The sequence below is a fragment of the Manihot esculenta genome, chromosome 14 (genome assembly GCF_001659605.2).
Source record: "Manihot esculenta cultivar AM560-2 chromosome 14, M.esculenta_v8, whole genome shotgun sequence".
In the NCBI taxonomy this organism is placed as follows: domain Eukaryota; kingdom Viridiplantae; phylum Streptophyta; class Magnoliopsida; order Malpighiales; family Euphorbiaceae; genus Manihot; species Manihot esculenta.
In genome coordinates, this window is record NC_035174.2 from 9,047,063 (window position 1) to 9,067,457 (window position 20,395).

General features: G+C 32.4%; 1 protein-coding gene across 2 annotated transcripts; it reads left to right on the forward strand.

Annotated features, from left to right (window-relative positions):
• The first annotated feature begins 444 nt into the window (after positions 1 to 444).
• LOC110600199 (amino-acid permease BAT1) lies at positions 445 to 12,658 on the forward strand. Of its 2 annotated transcripts, XM_021736993.2 has the most exons (9): positions 910 to 1,091; positions 7,025 to 7,109; positions 7,242 to 7,502; positions 8,479 to 8,497; positions 8,595 to 8,814; positions 8,904 to 9,085; positions 10,975 to 11,264; positions 11,367 to 11,496; positions 12,105 to 12,658. In XM_021736993.2, the coding sequence occupies exons 1-9, from the start codon at positions 1,055 to 1,057 to the stop codon at positions 12,450 to 12,452; spliced, it is 1,572 nt and encodes a 523-aa protein (XP_021592685.1). In that variant the 5' UTR covers positions 910 to 1,054; the 3' UTR covers positions 12,453 to 12,658. The 2 variants fall into 2 exon arrangements, with proteins under 2 accessions (XP_021592684.1, XP_021592685.1); XM_021736992.2 differs by lacking the exons at positions 7,025 to 7,109; positions 7,242 to 7,502 and adding an exon at positions 445 to 619 and having other exon boundaries at positions 831 to 1,091.
• Positions 12,659 to 20,395: the final 7,737 nt, after the last annotated feature.

Sequence of the window (20,395 nt, forward strand, 5' to 3'; positions counted from 1 at the left end):
GAAGTGAATAGTTTTTTGAAGTTCAAATAAAATGATTAAATATTTTCTTAATATATTTTGTATTTACCGAAAAATTTAAATTTAAATTTTAAATAAAAATATATAAAAATTTATAAATATTATTATAAAATATATATTTTATATTAAATTAATTATTTATAAGAATAATAAATATTCTATATATAAAATTCTAATATGTTACATGTATTAATTTTTAAATTAAACACGCACGATTATATAATATTTTAATTCGCATTATTAAAATTTGATGGATTTAAATACCCGAAAATACTCTTTTTAGTCGTCGTAGCCACAACATCAAACAAGTGGCTAGATATTGACCTTCTGTTAGAAAAAAAGAGTAGCTGTTGATCGTTAGATTAGAACTGCTTTTTGCCAAAGTAACGCCCACTTTACAAAAAGGCTAAAATATCCGAACCCATGAACTTGGAGAATTAAAATATCAGTAAATGGAAAGAGGGCTCGGAAACCTGCAACTAGAAGAAGTAGCAGCCGCTACAGCCCCTTACCTCCCTCTCGGAGATGGCGACGCCATTGATTCCGACAATATTCGATTGGAACAGCTCGGTTACAAGCAAGAACTCAGCCGTACTCTCTCGTGCGTATACAAATCCTCACCCTAAAGTCTAAACGCTCATCAAGTTCTTTTCCCGCAACGTTTCTATTCTTCGGTCATATCGAAATTTAATTGAGCAATTGCAGATTTTGTTAAATTTCCATTGCGTTTTCATCTGGCATCTAATTAAGAATCAGAGAGGAAATATCTCAACAGCCATTGAGTTTGTTTGCTGTGATGTTGTGATGTGCAGGGCAATCGCAAACTTCTCGGTGACATTTTCCATCATATCAGTGATGACAGGTCTCACCACGCTGTACAGTACTGGTCTAACTTTTGGTGGGCCACTTACTATGATATACGGGTGGCCAATTGTGGGGTTGCTCACCTTGATCGTTGGTCTATCAATGGCGGAGATTTGCTCTGCTTATCCTACTTCTGGTGGTCTCTACTTTTGGAGTGCCAGGCTCTGCGGCGATGAGTGGGGGCCTTTTGCTTCCTGGCTCACTGGCTGGTACGCCTCTTCTTTTATCTCTTTGTTCTTTTATTATTACATCGTTATGGCAGTATTTGTTTTGTTCCAAGCATACTTTTATCTCTAATTTTTATTTTAAAAAAATAAATTGCACCATAATTTTTTTAATTATTAGGTAAAATTAAGTGTACATTTCAATCATAATTAGCATCAACAAATTAAAAAAAAATCAACTAAATGAGAGTGGTATTAAATTAGTGATTTGATTTATATATCCAACCTTTTAAAAAGTATATAAAAAATATTTATATGTTTAAAAATTAATTTTATTATTTTTTAATAATAATTAAATTAAAAAATTATTGCATAAATTAAATTTATTTAATTAATTTTGATATTTATAGTGTAATAAAACTTTATGTAGTCTGAGAATAAGCCACTTAAAGAAATATTTTTTTATTAAATTGACATAATTTATAGGAATTTAATTTATTTAATTACGTGTTTTATGAAAAATTTAAACATTTTTTCTTTAAAATATATTTTTAAAATAAGAGTAGATTAAAAAATAAAATATTCAATTTATTCATCACTTATTTTCAAAGAATAAAATAAATGTTTATTTTAATATTTATTTGTAATACATAATTTTTTTATTGAATTATTTAAATTAATTTTGAATTTATTATTCCACACAGGCCAGTAAAATTAACAATTTTCCTACGCATTCAATTTTCTCCTCTTATTTTGAATTTTTCACAGAAAATCTTTTTAAATAAAAAAATAAACAAATGGAAAGTGGGATTTTAATGCCTTGTCCTAACAAGGACTTGTCAGTCTTACACCGTTACAGGCCCAATCATGGGCCTCAACTCTCTGAGGCCCTAACACTGTACTCGGGACATAGCAGCGATACTTAAAAAAGATAATACTTGGGCTTTATTTGTTTTATACTTTTCCCATTTTCAATATTTTTTTAAAAATAATTAATCACAAATATTCCTGGTTAAAAGAAAATTTATATCATTTTAAAGGAAAATGGATTTAAAAAAAATAGCATTTTTTAATTTTACAAATCTTATTAAATTTATTTACTTTTTAACATTATACGCAAATAATGAGAAAAAATTGTTTTTTAAAAATATTTTTTACGAAAAAATACGGTAAATATATTTCATATATAAGATATTTCTTAAACTAAACAAAGCGCTGAGAAGTTTATTTCAAAAAATTTTAATTTTTATCTTTTTTGCATTTTTAGTATTTGAGCACCTTAAAAGAATTGATTAAGGAAAAATATTTTTGTCAAAATAATATTAATCATTCTCAAAACAACGACGTTTTAAAATTATTAATCAGTTATTATATTTTAAAGATTCATTAACCTACCTGTAGGTTTTAGTTATTTATTTATTTTATTTTTATTAATTTAATATATTATGTAGACAATTCTGGATGGTAATAGAGCTCTACCATATAATTTCTCCATGAAATCACAATTGCTACCACTATGATCCATATGAAAATTTAAACCACCAAATGCCAATATCATACAAGCAGGTTCCATTTTGATTAAAAAAAATTTTACCCGTAATTGAAGATTCCAAGTCTCAAATTAGAAGGAGTAAAAGATACATTTTTTATTCTAAATTACTAATAAGTCCATATACGTGCTGTAATAAAAATAAAACAAAACATTGCTGAGAGAAAAAAAAAACAAAATCTAGTTTGATTTGGTCCAGTGAATAAAGTCATAACTCACTTGAAAATCCTAGTTAAATTTCCACTCTTCCATCCTCTATTCAAATAGAAAAAAAAAAAAAAAAAAAAAGATGGTAGTAATGGGAGTGACCTCAGTACTGCAGATAGAATCTCAACAACATTTCTAATGGTACAAATTCGAGGAGATAAATGCATATTTATTTCAAATGGAAGTATATGTAGGAGTTTATTTAAAAAATATGAGAAGAAAAAAACTACTTTAAGGGTAGCTACAATGAGAAATTCACCAATAACCGTTCAAAGAGGATAAATAAATAAAGAAAGGATGGAGGATATAGAAAAGTGATAAATGGAGATGAGAAAGATGAAAAGGGCAGAGAAGTCATAGCCTTCTCTAAATTAAATTATTGAGAAAATAAGAGATTCTTTCCGTAATCCGGAAAATTTTTACTTGATTTGGAATATTTATATATTCAGTTAATTTTTTTTTTGAAATGGATATATTCAGTTAATTAAAAGTCACCAATATATTTTTATTAATGAAATCTATAAAAAAAAAATCAACATAAACTATAATATAAATATATAAAATTTTATATGAGTTTCCCTCTTATTTAATACTATAATCCATATGAATTTGGTTTAAATAATAATTTCTCAAAATTAGAACTTAATATGAACAATAATTTTCCGAAAATTATTAGTATATATATATATATATATTTTATTAGCCGGTTAAGTTTTTTCAAGATATATTTGCAATTGCTTTAACAATTCCCACCCAGAAAAGTCAAAACACTCAATTTGCTAAAAAACTAATAAAAGAAATTATTTACTGATTTTTTCCCATCTAAAGAATTTGCCTGTGAAATGAAATGTTAACATTTATCAGAGTCTAATTCCCTTTTAAGGTCACATTTTTATCCATTTAAAAAAAAAGGTCACATTTTTATAGAAATGATAATTAGTATAAAAAAGTTTACTATAATTGCACATGTTCTCTTTTCATCCCATATTTATTTTTCTTTGGCATGTGAGTGGTTCATGATTGATACTGCTTCCTATTACAGCTATATATATGTGTATTTAACTATCTACAGCTGTTAGATTTACTTTTATAGAGATCTGAATTTTATTGATATAATATTAATAAAAGATTCTATATAAAATGTTTTTATTTGGAAATAAATTTTGTCAACATTATCTTCTAGAGAATAATGAAATTTAAATTATTAAAGTCATTTAATTTGATTCAGATCTTGATTAATTGAGAATAACTCAACTAAATATTAAAATGATGGTGACTAAGTTGCTCTAGTTAGTTGATTGCTTGAATGAATTATGTATCGTTACTGATCCAAGTTGCTTTAGTTATTTGAATTCTTAAAAAAAAAAAAACTACTAAATGATTCATCTTACGATGATTTCTGTGAAAAAAAAAGTAAGAAAAATTGTTTCTTGTTACTCATGCGGGAAGCATTTCTTGCTATTAACATAATTAATATTCTTTCATTGTATAAAAAATTTAATGATATGTGGAAAATTTTGATAATTGGAACAAAGTGGAGGGAGATGTATTTGGTGATATCTAGTTTAGTTTATTTGTAATTTTTTATTTAAATTATTTTAAAATTTAAGCCTTCATTTATTTGGTGAAAAAATATTGTTTTAATATTTTTGAAGTTTTTAAAAAATTAAAAAATTATAAAAAAATAACTTATTATTTTCAAAGTGGAAACCATCTTCTAAATATTGAACACCTTATTAACAACACTATATAAATTTATTTGTTATTATTTTTCATTTTTTAAGTTACAATCAAATAAAAATAAAAATTATTTGTTTTAAAAAATATTTTCCATAAAAAATATTTTATAATATAAAAACATATATGAAAAATATTTTCAAAAAAAATGGAGCATAAATTTAAGTCTGACTTAACTTAAAATCTCTTTTTTTTAAAAAAAAATAAATAGAAAAGCATAAGCGCATAACCGTCTACTAAGCCTTCAATAACCATCAGAAGAAGCATCCTACGTGATCTTTGAATGGCACGTGAGGGGTGGTGGGACTACGCCATGATATTTGAATGGATTTAATCATAATGATATGATTGGTCTATTTGGCCTATAAATTGTCACCTCCAAAACTTCAAGTTGCTATTCCTCATTATTGCATCCTGAAAAGGACTTTGTCTAACAGTTCAGCTCTTCACCAGGACGGCCTCTCTCTCTCTCTCTCTCTCATATGAAAATACTCTCTCTATAATTATTTAATCTGTGATTGCGATTATTTTTGCGAGTTTAGGAGTATTTAGTTTAAAAATCACTCATAACTTTTCTAATCACAAATGTTTTTTTTTTAATTTTTTAATATTAAAACTTTCATATGTGCTTTATATATATATATATATATTATAATAATTATATAGTATTTTAAGTATTTATTTAGTTGTGAAATATTATATTAAAAGTTTATTACAAATATTTTTTTGGTTAAAAACTGAAATTCTATTAGCCTCAGTTCCCTATTTAAAAAACTGATGTATGTAAATAAGAAATTTTATGTTGAAGTTTCTTATAAAAGTTGTTTTAAAAAATTATTTCAATTTTCATTAGTCAACGTATCCTTGATAATGCCGCAAATGTTTGAAATTTGTAATTATAATTATTCTTTTCGTTTTTTGAACAAATAAACAATTCTTTTATATTATATTATTCTGAGTAAGGTCAATGGAGTATCTCGAGCTTTATATTAATAAATAAATAATTAGAATTGCATATAAAATTATAGAAATCAGATGACGCAAACACTTTCAGCAATGCCTTGCATTTATTAAAATATATTTTAATATTTAATAAAATTTAATACATTTAAAATGAATATAATGAAAAATTAATTAAAAAATTATATTTTTAATATATATATATATAAATAAAATAAATAAAAATTATAGAAAAAAAAATCTCATAACAAAAAAATATCTTAAAATATATTGAATTTTCCATTGCAAGCACACAAATTGTTGTATATCTCAACTCAAACCCATTAAGAGGCCACCAACTTCACTATGGAAAAACTTTAATAATTAAATAATAATTATTATTCTATCCATCTAATAAAAATACTTTTTTAGTATTTTCTTAAATTACGAGCTATTTTTATTTTTGAAATAATAATTATTTATTAAATATAAATTTATTTAATATGTATTAAAAAGTAAAATCTATTAGTTTGGTGCATGCATGCCTTATTAACATCTATTGACATTATTAGGTTTTTTAAATTTTTATTTATAATCTATAGCATCAATGTTTTATCAAGGCTGCTTAAATTTAAAAAAAAAAATAAAGGAGTAGAAGAAGAAGGAAAAGTAAGCCAACATGGCAAATAAGAATCTGAATGTATTGCTGAGATTCTATTTATTATCACTATTTCGTTTTAAATAGTTATTTTGTTTCCCGATAATAAATTTACTTATCTTTTATAGAATCTTTAAAAAAATTAATATATAATTTATTTATTTTTGTAACGTATTTGGTTTATTAAAAATTAGATGTTTTATATTAATAAATTAATATTAAAACTCGTGATTTTATTTTTTCAATATGTTTATTAATAATTATAAATGTATTGATTTATAATTTAAAATAAATAGGAAAGTTATTTTATATAACGAATGAAGGGTTTTAATTATATTTCAAACACAAATGAAAATAGTAATATAAAGCGCATGATATTTAATTGATTACATATTGAAATTATTATAATTATTTTTAAAATTGAGAGATCACGGATTTGAAACACGGCACACGAAAAAGCGGTAACGGAATCTTAAATTTAGGTGGGAAAGAAGCTCCACGTATAGGCAACGTTTCCCATCTGTCAAATTCCATGACTTCGGCGGCTCTGTACTTTGACCAATAAGCTCCATACCAAAATGAGTTACTGCTGTCTGCTGCAACCTGCAAATACAATATTAGCAAGATTTTATTATATGATTAAATAAACACCCCAAAATACCAAAGATTCAAGCAAAGAAAGCAGAGAAGAAGGGTGAACTCTAGAGGAGAACCCAAGAAAGAAGGGGGCAGAGAGCTAGAGATTGGTCTCTTTTGGTTGCAAAAACCAGACTGTATCTCTCTCTCTCTTCCTCGTTCTTTCCCTGAAATCTCTCTTTATCTTTTTCCTTTGTTATTTCCAAGATTGTGTTTTAGACAGTGAAAAAATGAGTCTCCCATCTCATACAGATCAAAATGGCAAGGTTGGCCTTGATTCAGGGGCTGCCCGTCTCAAGGAGCTAGGCTACAAACAAGAACTCAAGCGTGATCTCTCGTAAATTTCTCAACAACCCATTTGCTTGTTTCTTTCTTTTGTTTGATTGAAATTTGTGGTTTTTGATACCCAGTTCATTGTTGATAATGAAATGGATCAAAATATGGGCATGTTTTGTTCCAAAATTTGCAGGGTGTTTTCCAATTTTGCCTTTTCGTTTTCGATCATATCTGTGCTGACGGGCATAACCACGTTATATAACACCGGCCTCAGTTTTGGTGGACCAGTTTCGTTGCAGTATGGTTGGTTTATTGCTGGTGGGTTCACCATGGCTGTTGGGTTAGCAATGGCTGAGATTTGCTCCTCTTTCCCAACTTCTGGGGGTCTCTACTATTGGAGTGCAAAGCTTGCTGGTCCTCAATGGGCACCGTTTGCTTCTTGGTTAACTGGCTGGTAATATATTGGTACCGGAAAATTCCATCGCGTCCTTATGCTGCTTTAGTTTTATAGTTTTACATTTTGTTTGCAGTTATCATTTGGTTTCTGACAGTCTGATTCTTTCACTCCTGATCTTCCTGTTCTCTTCCCCCATTAAGTTAGGCTTGGAATTTGAAGGTTATAAGCATACTTCATTTTTAACTAGAATTCATAGGATTTCTTCAAAAGCTTCCTTCGGCCATGGCCTAGCCTGTTATGTGTTTGATGTGTTCGCTTCCTTTTTCCATTAGCTCACAGCTGCTATTTGCGCCTTATCGACTGTTAGAAGATTCAGATCTTTTTGTGTGTTTCAAGTGTTTCATTTATTCTTTGGATTGATTTAGTCAATCACAGTAATGGCAGAGAATAATGATTTGATATGTCTCTGCTAATCACATCACTGCATTATCTTCTGAATGCAATTCATTTGGACCATTTAAAGCTGGGTCTTTCATATAGTCACGTAAATTCCATCCTCATTTTCTTTTCAGAAAACAACAATGTTTCCTCATAATTTTAAATCAGTTTTGTCATTTTTTATGGATTGATTAGGTTTATGCATTGTATACTTCAAATATATTCATACATGTGTGGCAAAAAAATGATTTGGGCCTGACATTATTGCCGATTGTTATCTGTATGATGCTCGGCAAACTTTTCTAACACAGGAAGATCAGGGTATGCTTTACTTTTTCTGTTTAAATTTTGAGTGTTAAAGTAGGAAACTACAAAATCTTGGGACCAAATTACTTGTTTATGTATGACCATTATAATCAGACTATCTCCTCAAATTTAACAAAAAGGAGGTGAAATAGTGATCATAACTTGAACATTTTTATCTCAGATAATACTAAGTGTACACCAAAAATGATGCTTTCCAAACTTAATGTGATTGAAGTACCAGGAAATAATGCACGTCCTGATGCCAAGTGAATTGTTTATTTTCTTGCAGGTTCAACATTGTTGGTCAGGTACACCAGAGAGTCCATGCTAGAGTTTGCAGCCAAGCTCGTTTAAGATGTAAATGACCTGTTATGCTAACAATTTCATATACATTTTTATTTGCAGTGGGCTGTTACAACCAGTGTAGATTTCTCACTTGCACAGTTGATTCAGGTGATAATTCTCCTTAGCACGGGTGGAAAAAATGGTGGAGGGTATGAGGCATCAAAATACATAGTTATTGGTATGCATGGAGGAATTTTATTCCTGCATGCTATACTTAATAGTCTTCCTATCTCGGTACTATCTTTCTTTGGACAACTGGCTGCTGTCTGGAATCTTGTAGGTAAGAATTCATGGCTCTATTTTCTTATTTTCCCCTTCATTGAGCCAATTTATCTCTTATATTTCTGTTGTATTTTGGATTTTTTTTAGGTGTTATAGTTCTTACAATTCTCATACCCTGTGTTGCAACGGAGAGGGCTAGTGCCAAGTTTGTTTTCACATACTACAACACAAATAATGGAGACGGAATCAGTAGTAAACCCTACATTTTTGTCCTGGGACTTCTGATGAGTCAGTACACCCTTACTGGCTATGATGCATCTGCGCATATGGTATGTTTTCTTTTTTCTTTTTGTTGATTCCTTGCAATGGCGAATCTAGAAATTTTTTTCTAGGATCAACATATAAAAAGTGTGCATATCAAAAATGAAGTTTTTGATTGATTTTCAAGTATTAAGAGTTCAACCTCTAAAAGTTTTGTTAGATTAAATCAAGCCAATCTAACCAAACTTTTCATGTGAAAAGAAGAGAATGAACTACTATATTCAAGAAATTCATATGAATAAGCAACCTATTCTCTGTTTATTGAAAAGAGAACTTCTGTTATGTACTCTTTATACTCTTAATACTTTGCAATCACAAGAATCTCGTGTTTTAGAATACTTGTGCTCTATTATTTTTATATGTCAATCTCCCAGGATTTTTCAAGCTAAAGGGTTGAAACTGGAAATTGTTTCATTTTTATACAAGCTTCAGAACATGCTGAGCTTTCAACTATGCAACTGAATCCTTACAACTAGTCTAACTAATTTGCGGACTAGACTAAGCGGTCAATCAACTTTGCTATTGTAATTAATGCATCTCCTCAAGTGTGGGTTGAAACAAATTCAAAACCCCTAGTTTGATGGTTAATGTTGTTTTCTTTTTCAAGTGCTTTTGTAAGTATATCTGCTAGCTATTCTTGTGAGTATATATAAGCTGAAACGATGCTTCCTTCTTGTGACTATCATATGTTTATTCCTTCGTTGAAAACTGGATTTTTGGCCATATGAAGTGTTGTCACAAAACATCTTTGCTGGAGCATTACATTAAATTCCCATTTCAAGCAGAAGCCTCTTTAACTAGATTATCTTACTTGTCTAATCAGCCATGGGTTTGTACTTGACTTCTGCTGAGGAACTTGAGATAGTATTTTGCCTTTTACTTTTCCAAGATACCAAACAGTTCCCAATTTTCACACAATAATCCATTATTGATCTAAATGATGATTGACAACCTGTCCAATTGGAACCATAATACCCTTTCAGTTGTAGCACCCGATGCTCAAACACCTTGCTTAATGGAAGCTTTTAGATATCTCAAGACTCTATATGCTGATTCAAGATGCAATTCCTTTGGAGATGCATGTATTGACTCCAATATTGAGCGACAAAACTAATATCTGGTCTGGTTATAATGAGATAAATTAGCCTACCAATCAACATCTGAGAACTTAGAACATGACAACAAATCTCCCTCATCATTTCTTAATTTCAAATTTTGCTCGAGGTGTGTCTGCTGGTTAACAACCAGTTACAGCAGCATCCTTCAAATCCAATGTATTTTTCTTCTCGAAGATACATGTACCTTTTTGATGATTGTGCAACATCAAGTCCCACAGAAAAGTACTTGAATGGCCCCAAGTCTTTAATCAGAGATCAAGTATTCAAATAATCTTTCAAATTGGTAACACTAGTGACATAATTCTTGCAGGTGATAATAATGATGAAATTCAATGCTTGAAAGATTTTTGAGTACTAAATTTCAGATTAAAGACTTGGGGCCATTGACGAGAAGGTTCAAAAGCTTTGTAAAAGATAACCATCACTATTTACGACTAATCGTTTTTATCTCTGGTACCATTTCAAGCTCAATGGTTGAACCTGAAAAATGATTCATTGATCCTGGAACTTGTCTTGTTACATTTTGATATGCAAGCTCCACAACTAACATTGCTTACCGCCAACTGTCTATCTGAATTTGTTTAAACTTGTGTAACTAATTTGCTGACTAGACTACCTGATCAATTAACCAATCTATTATAATTAACAGCATTTACATCTTCTCAAGAATTTTACTTGCATAATAACTGGTTTATCAGGGTATTTCTCATTCCCCCATTTTTTGGCTTGATGATGAAGTCGACTGAAATTAATCAACTACTGTAAACTGTTATCTACAGACAGAGGAAACCAAGAGTGCCGATAAGAATGGACCTAGAGGAATAATCAGCGCCATTGGGATATCTGTTATATTTGGATGGTTTTACATTCTTGGTATCACATTTGCAGTTACCAACATTCCTTACCTCTTGAGTGAAGATAATGACGCTGGTGGTTATGCCATTGCTGAAATATTTTACCAAGCATTCAAGAATAGATATGGAAGTGGAGCTGGGGGAATTGTTTGCTTAGGAGTAGTTGCAATTGCCATATTTTTTTGTGGGATGAGTTCAGTAACTAGCAACTCCAGGTAAAATATGTGTAGTTCATGTTTTGATATCTCATATTTGAATCACTTCAGGAGTCTAATGATCCTTGTTAGCTATTGACAATGCTGCATATTTATTCTCAGAATGGCATACGCATTTTCTAGAGATGGAGCTATGCCATTCTCATCACTATGGCATAAAGTTAACAAGCAGGAGGTTCCTATAAATGCTGTTTGGCTTGGTGCTTTTATATCATTTTGCATGGCATTAACGGTAATCCCCATTCCTTTTGTTTTCTTTTCAGTTCAAATTATTATGTTTGCTATATATAGAACAAAACCCTCTGGAGTTGATTTCTGCTAGTTATCAATTGCCAGTAAATACCTTTCTATTATATATCTCTGCAAATGCAAGAAACTTGGATTTCCTAGCATGTATAGGAGTCCATGGGGCTGTGAAAAAATTTTCAAGTACAAGCTTTTTTTTCTCTGAAGACATTCCTTATTGGCTGCCTTCTTTGGCCATTTTTGTTTTACTCTGGATGTGAATTGTTATTTATGTGGCTTGAATTTGGGTATTTTTTTCATGGGTCGAATTGTGACACTGCTGTTCAAATTGGATAAAAAAGAATGTACGAAGGTTATAAATAATTATATATATATATTTTTCTATAAAGATTTTGGGATACACACCGAGTCAGGATTTTGAAACTTTTAAGAGAATATAATACTTTTTTTTTTCGAGTGAGATTTTATTTCTATTTTACGCGTGGATGTAGATTTTACGGTCGAACCACGACTAAATTTTTTATGTCCTAATTTTTGTGCTGATTGTCATAACAAAATTGATGCTTACCATTTATTTCTTCTGAATCTCTGTAGTATCTTGGAAGCACAGTAGCATTTCAGGCCATGGTATCCATAGCAACTATTGGCCTGTATATTGCTTATGCCCTGCCAATCTTCTTCAGGGTGACCTTGGCAAGCAAGTCATTCACCCCAGGACCATTCAATTTGGGTCGCTACGGTGTCCTGGTAGGTTGGATTGCAGTCCTTTGGGTATTAACCATCTCAATCCTCTTCTCATTGCCTGTAGCCTACCCCATTACCAATGAGACCCTCAACTACACTCCTGTTGCTGTTGGTGGCTTGCTCTTCCTCACTGTTTCTTCTTGGATCTTCAGTGCTAGGCACTGGTTCAAAGGTCCTATAACAAATGTGGATAGCTGAAGTAGACAAATGAACAATTTCATTTCTTAGGAACTTTGTAATTTTTTAGTCATTTTCTTGCAATTTATTCAGGTTTTCTATCTGTGCTACGAAGCCTGTTCTCTGGCAAGATGCAGCATAGGATGTTAATGTAACAGGCTGCCATTAGAAAAATCAATGTTTTTATTGTAAGAAACAAACCTGTATCACAATCAGCTCCACTTCAATTGTCTTTCCTGATAATAACTCAGTACAGAAGAAGAAAAAAAAGAGAAGAATTAGGGTTTGGAAAAAAAAGTATTAGAAATAAGAAAGATCTAAGGATTCATGGATCAAATGTCAAGTATCTGATACATGCATGTGAATTGATCGAATGTAATTCAATTATGAAGTATTATATTTCTGCGGTGGATTAATTTTGTTTATTTTTCATTATGGTTTTGATATAAATATAAATTATAATAATATATTAATTCCTATAATTATGCCTTAGAATCCAAATTAATTGGGAATGTACAAATTTTACAAATGTACACAGTTGACATTCCATCATTCCCGATTTACTACTGCTGCTAATAATAATCCAGAAAAAAAGATTGATGAAACAATATGGTGTAATGCAATAATGAGTGGAAGTAGACAGACTGATTACTGCGAAAACAAAGTTTACGTTTGAGTTTGCCTGTGAATCTGGCATGAGAAAATACAGAGCCAAGTAGAGCCAAGGATGCTTGCCACGAAAATCCTCTACGTTCAAACAAACGATAGGCATACATATATGCGCGGCAAGTCATCCTTGGCTCAACCCCACGCTCTCTATCTCTCCATGCAAGACTCTTAGACAAGAAGTCTACTGCATTATTCTTCTTCTTCATCATCAACTACTATCTTCTTAGTTCTTGTGAAAGCTTGCAGGATTCTTCTCATATATTTATAGGCGAGTATGGCAATTATTTAATAAATGATAATGTGGGATGCAAGTAGATTATAAATCTTATGGTGAACTACTTATTTGAACGCTGATCGTTAATATGCAAACAGCTTTAGGTGAATGGGTATGGGACAGAACATGGATGGTAAGGAAAGTGAGTGTGGTCCTATGCATTCTGTTAATGGAGTAAAAGAGAGAAAGAATTGCTTGGTCTTATTTAGAATAGAATCATAATATTTTTGGAGGCACACTTGGCAATGGCACGCATGTCAACCAGAATATGTTCTTTCTTGCTTTAAAGGCTAAGTTATTAAAAATATAAAATGGTGAGTCCATCATTTGACTGTCATATTTTTTTAATTATATTTTTTAATAATTTAAGTATATTATATAATTTTTTTTAAAGTTTAAAATAGTACAAAATTTATTTCGATAAATTTAGAAATGCAATATGTATTTATTTTAATAATAATTGAGTCTTGTCTTTTTTTTTTTTTTGAAATAGGGGTTGGTGGAATTGAACCTCAGACCTCTCAAGACTACAAGGATGCATTTTCTACCAGGCTAAGCCTCGGAGTGCAATTGAGTCTCGTCTTTAAATTTATATATACATATATTCTAATCTTTTGAAAAAAAATAAAAAAAATAAAAAGAGACTGATGTACGTGCAAGTGATGGTCATAATTTTGACAATTTTATCCTCAGAATCCCTGTATGATTATGTTCTGATGTTTAAAAAGAAAAAAGAAAAAAACTGGTGTAATTGACCCAGTGCTGCAGACATATATGATCCCTAGCATCAATTCCAGAGAACAGTGACACCAAGTTGTTCTTATCTTTTCATATGGACCAAATAGGAGAAAGTGAGGAATTTTCTTTGAAATTCCACCATTACCTACATTCTTCCTTTGTTCAAAGAAATCGTTGGGAGCCCAAAGGTAAACCAACCAAGATTTTATTCCATGCACTTTCTTTTCTCAAATTAGTATATATATATTTTTTATAGTCATAATATTTCTAATCTAATTAAATTAAATTCTCTTCACATCACGTGAATTCATTTAATAGAAACTAATATATTATATATATATAAAACAAGCCAATTAGATAATTATTTTTTTTAACATTAATGTTTAATTCTATAGTTATTTAATCTATATAAATGTAACTTAATATTTAATTCTTAATTTTTAGAAAAATATAATTACTTAAGATGTCAATTATATAAGCTCTTGCTTTTCTTTATACTCTTATAAATAATGTAAGATAACTATTGTTTAAAATAAGTAATAACCTGTCATTATAAGATAAGATTACGTGACAAGAATTTAATAAATCGATACACGGTTCATCCGTAAAGAGAAAGACCTGAACACTATAATATTCAATTATTCATCAAGACTTGTCCTCCCTTTAAAATGATGAGTTTTCATATAAAGTTACCATTAGTAGATACAATTTAACAAATTCTCCTTATGCCTATAGTCATGGGATTTCTGATTTGTGGGATCTCTTATCAATTAATCGGCACATAGCGAATTTTCAAAAAATGCTATAATTAACTCCATATTCTTACAATATAAAAATTAATTATCACAAAGACAAAGGTACACAATTTCTACACAACTACTCATAAATTCTAAACAATTTCTTATATTCGCGCTTTTCCTAAGTTTATTGATTTGAGTATCGAAGTGGTTGTTGTAGGCGCCAACTATCTGATATTATCTTTCTTACAGATTGACCAATCGTAACATAGTTTCGTTTCGACCACATCATTTGGTTCCATTGCCGGAAAATTCATTGTATTCTTTATTCATTTCGATTAAAACTGGTCTCTTATTCCCTTTCTCTTAAAAAAAAATCTTTCTTTTCTTTCTTTCTCGAAATGATTGATAATTCACGAGCTGTTGAGCCTGCTGCCAACGAGGGCGCTATTATTTCTTCCACTCTTGATAGTGGACAAAACACACCCTCAATAGACAAATTTCAGAAGTATGTGAGGTTGATGATGGAGTCCAAACTTTGAGAAATGGTAAGAGGATGAGTAAAAAACTAAACTCAAAAGCCAAAAAGGCAAATATATGAAAAAGACCATAGGAACTATCTAGTGTCCCCTGGAAGGGGTAATCAAAGTAAGTATAGTAATTACACTTCACTGAATAACTCACGGACACATATTTTAATGTGGATCAGGAAAAATGACAAGAAAGTCAGATGACCTCCCAAGTTTAACCTTGAGAGAGCCGAAAGGTGAGATATGATCAAGTACTGCTGCTTTCATGAAGACCACGGACATACAACGAAGGAGCACTGACAACTGAAAGAAGAGATCCAGAGGTTAATAAGGGATGATACACTTTGAAAATTCGCGAAAAAGAGTAGGGAAGAGAGGAGACCTGAATTTGAGGTAACAACTCATGAAATCACCCCTGATAGTGAACCTGTAAAGGTTATTCATGTAATTGCATGTGGACCTGGCTATAGTAAGAAAAAAGATAAACGAGTCGTCGAAGATGTTTTGAATGTTCAACAGTAGAGTCATATCACATGTCTTTAATAGGAGACTTAGCCCTTAAAAGAACAGATGTAATAAGCGATAATGTTGGGTCTGGTAAGTTGGGCTAGAACTGGAAGAGACCATTTAGGGTCTCAAAGGTTATTCACCAGGGTCTTATAGGCCGGCCAAGTTAGATGGCCTAGTCATTCCCTACTCTTGGAATATTTATAATCTGAGAAAATTTTATAATAACGGTTAACGATTTATTTTATCATGTGTTGTATCATTTAGTGATAAGGAACGATGGGGTTGTCGTCTTCAAAAAAGATTAAAGAGCACTCATCAAAGGTTACAAAATAATTTTCGCCAGGCCATAATCCGGGTGTTAGTCTCAATAAATAAGGCATCTTATACCAAGCCACAAGGCGAGTTTTGCCAGACTATAATTTGGGTGTTAGTCCTAATAAATAAGACATCTTATGCCAGGCTACAAGCCGGATTCTGCCGGTCTATAATTCGGGTGTTAGTCCCGATAAACAAGACATCTTATGCCAGGCCACAAGGCGTGTTCCACTAGGCCATAATCCGGGAGTTAGTCCTGCTAAATAAGGCATCTTATGTAGGCCACAAGGTGGATTCCGCTAGGCCATTAGTCCCTATAAATAAGGCTTTTATGACAAGTCATAAGGCGGGTTTTGTCAGGCCATAATCCGGATATTAGTCCCTCTAAACAAGGCACCTTATGCAAGACCACAAAGTGGATTTTGCCAGGCCATGATCCGAAGGTTAGTCCAGATAAACAAGGCATCTTATGCCACGCCATAAGGCGGGTTTCGCTAGGCCATAATTCTGGTGTTAGTCCCACTAAATAAGGCATCTTATGCCAAGCTATAAGGCGAGTGTTAGCCAGGCTACATGACTAGGTGTTAGTCCCGCCTCACAAGAAGTCTCTAAGCCATTTTATGCTAAGACCACAAGGTCGGTATCCACCATGCCACATGACTGAGCATTATACCCAATTCATAAGAAATTTCTAAGGCATTTTATGCCAAGGTCACAAGGCAAGTATCCACCAATCTCAACAACCGAATGTTAGTCCCGCTAACTAAGGCACTTTATACCATAGCCACAAAGTGGGTATATGCTAGGCCCATATCCGGATATTAGTTTCATATTTATAAAAATTAACTAAGGCATTTTATGCTAGGCTACAAGACAGGCATCCACCAAGCCACGCAACTAGGTATTAACCCCCACTTTATAAAAAGTTTCTAAGGCATCTTATGCTCAGGTCATAAGGCGAGTATTAGCCAAGCCACACGCCCAAGCCATAATGCTAGTGTTAGCCAGACCACGGATCGGGTGTTAGTTCTGTTTCACAAAAAAGCTTCTACAACATTTTTATGCCTAGACTGTAAGGTGGGTATCTGGATATTAATCCAATTCTGCAAAATTTTTTAAATTATTTATTTTATGACCACTAGTTAGGCTAATGACTGGTGTCATATCCGGTTAGCAAGCCTACTTTAATGATTTGTTAGTAGAGGTAATGTTTAGTAGGTCCTTTGATTGGGTGTTAACCCTTTAGCTCATTTTTTAATGATAATGTAAGTTTTTTTAGGAAGAGGGTTACAGATGAGTACTCATTATACAAGCACTTGATAAAAATAATGGCAAGACACGAAATGAGATACTTTTATGACATCTCAAAAGATCACATGGGAGAAGGGATATCTTCAGTTTCCTTCTCTCGTGTCTCTATTAAATTTATATTCTCTACGTTTATTACATTTTCTGTAGAGGCTCGGTCGGTGTCTTCAATCCTCTCTCCTCTTGCTCATCCTCGCCCTCCTCCTCTAGGAAGATTTCATCTATCTAGGCAAAGTTCTTAGAAGAAAATCGCTTCACCAGCTCTTTCTTAACCAAGTCTTGGTCCTCGACAAACATCTCCCCTCCCCGGGCCACCGTCTCTTAAAGTTCTGCTTCTAGTTCAGTGATCCTAGTAGAGGCAGCCCGATTCTCCTCAACCTGAGATTGCAGCTCTTGGATTTGGTGCTGAAGCATGGCCACTTGATCCTCAACTATCTTTGCCCGATTCTCGAGCACTCTTCTTGTAGGAGACCTTTGTCTATCTCTTGAGCCTTAAGTTCCCGCCTCAGAGCGTTGTTCCGCTCCTTGGCCATATATGCACAAAAGACACTCTTTATGGCAGAGTGTATGATATTGTCAAAGAGGTTTTCTGTCTCGATCGCATTCAAGTGGTGATGATCCCTAGGCTTCAAAGCATTCTTGGCTATGAGAACTGATAAGTGAGGTTCCTCAAGAAGAGAGATCATCCGAGTCAGCGCCAGGTGTTGAATGCTACGAGGCCACTGGGATTCGACTCCAGCATTCTCGACTAACGACTCAACAGAGACAGAGACTGCTGCAGAGTTACCTCTTGTAGAAGACTCGGTATAAATAGGGGCCAATTCTTCTGTTATAAGAAGGGTTAGAGGAGGAGAAAGCATGATTATCTCCTTGGTATGATGAGCTCGTTTAGTAGGAGGACTGGTCGTTCCAACAACTACTTTATCCTTCTGAGCGGCGCATGCTTCCTCGATAAACTTATTCCTTGATTTGGCCTTATATGCATAAAATAAAAAGTGAGCAAGACAGTCAGTTTCAAAAACAAATGGGGCAGAAAGAAAATACCCTGTACGCTAACATGAGATGTGCTTTCTCAAATGCTTAGAAGGCTGGGCAAGTGAAAAGCCTGAGCCTGGTCAACCTGAGTATGGCTTTGCTAAGACAAAAGAGCGTTCCTCAACGCGACGGTGATATCGATCCTCTGTATCGAGGCCATCCTCTGCAAGAAGTCTAAAGACTCCTCCTCATCCCATTATGGCTAGACTCCATCCTTCCGAAGCTCCACATACACATTTCAGTCAGTTTGGAGCAGCCCAAAGCCCACAGGTACTCGGTGACGTAGGATGAAAAACTTATTTTCTAGCGTTTGAGGGATGAGGGTATCCGATCGAAAAGAGTTTGACATTTTCTCCTGCTGAAGTACCAGAACTCTTTATTTTTTCGGGTTTCTAGCTGGTACAACTGGGAGAATAAAGCAACACTCGGCTCGATGTTGTTGTTGAAGCAGAGAAAGTGAAAAGCCACCAAGATCCTCTAATTGTTAAGGTGCAGTTGGGCGATTGCCAGCTTATGGAAACGAAGGACTTCAACAAAGAACGGGTCCATCGAAAATCAAAGACCCACCTTCAACTGCTCCTCATAGACCATAATAGTATCCTTTGTGAAAATTTGATCGTCCACACGAACGCTTGGAGATAGAGCAAAGACACAGAAGATTTCTCGAGAGATGTGGTATTGAACGTGTAGGCGATCTACGTCCTTCTTAGAAGCAAAAGAAGAAGTATTGTCATTCATTATTGTGAAACTAAAAGCGAATAGGAGTTACCTTAAGTGTACAAATAAGAGAAATGGTCGAGACTTTTTTACAGTACAAAAGTCAGTTGTAAGAGAAAGTGGTATCTAAAGGAAAAGTAGGGTTTTTATATGACGGTTTTGACGATAGGTTTTGAATGTGGCTCGAAGAACAATACAATCATCATTTATAGGTAGGAGCAGGTAAAGCAACGTGAGCAGAAAAATGCCAATCTAAATAAGCCACGTGCCCTTGATCGAGAAGATAACTGCCACCTTCGAATATGAAGAATTGAAGACAGCGGAGGACCTCTAATGTGACACAACAATCGCTCAAAATAAGTAATGAGTTGTCATTGTAAGATAGGGTCATGTGACAAGAGTCTGATAAGTTGATATGCGGTTCCACCCTAGAGAGGAAGATCCTGACACCATAGCATCAGGTTCTTTATCAAGAATCACTCTCTCTTGAAGAGGATGAGTATTCACATAAAATTATCATTATTAGGCACAATCCAGCAGATTCCTATAACGCCTATAATCATGGGATCTCCGATTAATTAGTCAATGTGATTCTTTATCAATTAGCCGACACAAGACGAATTTTTAGAAAATACTATAATTAACTTTATTTTCATTACAGTAATAAAGGTATGCAATTCCTACACAACCGCTCTTAAATTTTAAATAATTATTTACATTCGTATTTTTTCTCGATTTATTGACTTGAGCATTGGAGCGACTACCGTAAGTGCCAACCATCTCACATTTTTTTTTTTACAGATTGACTAATCGTAACACAATTTCATTTCAATCACATCAATAAAGTTGAATTGTAATAGTTATACTTTTTCATAAATTTAATAATTATATTTTACAAAAGTTAGAAAGCTTGTTTCTTTTTTTTGAAAATGTATAAAATCTAGTTTTCCATAATATAGAAGATAATTAATTTTTTATTTTAATAAGGAGCACTATTTTTTTATTTTTTAATATATTTCCCTTATGTTTTCAAAATCAATTAATTTTCTGAACACAAACGCTTTCTAATTTTAAGTACAAAATTATATTCCTTTCCAAATCCTAAACTAATTGTAGAAAATCTTGATGAGG

Coding starts and splice junctions, on each gene's coding strand:
- LOC110600199 (XM_021736992.2), top strand. CDS start 471: ATGGAAAGAGGGCTCGGAAACCTGCAACTAGAAGAAGTAGCAGCCGCT. Junction 620..830: donor GAACTCAGCCGTACTCTCTC/GTGCGTATACAA, acceptor TGTGATGTGCAG/GGCAATCGCAAACTTCTCGG. Junction 9,086..10,974: donor ATGATGCATCTGCGCATATG/GTATGTTTTCTT, acceptor TGTTATCTACAG/ACAGAGGAAACCAAGAGTGC.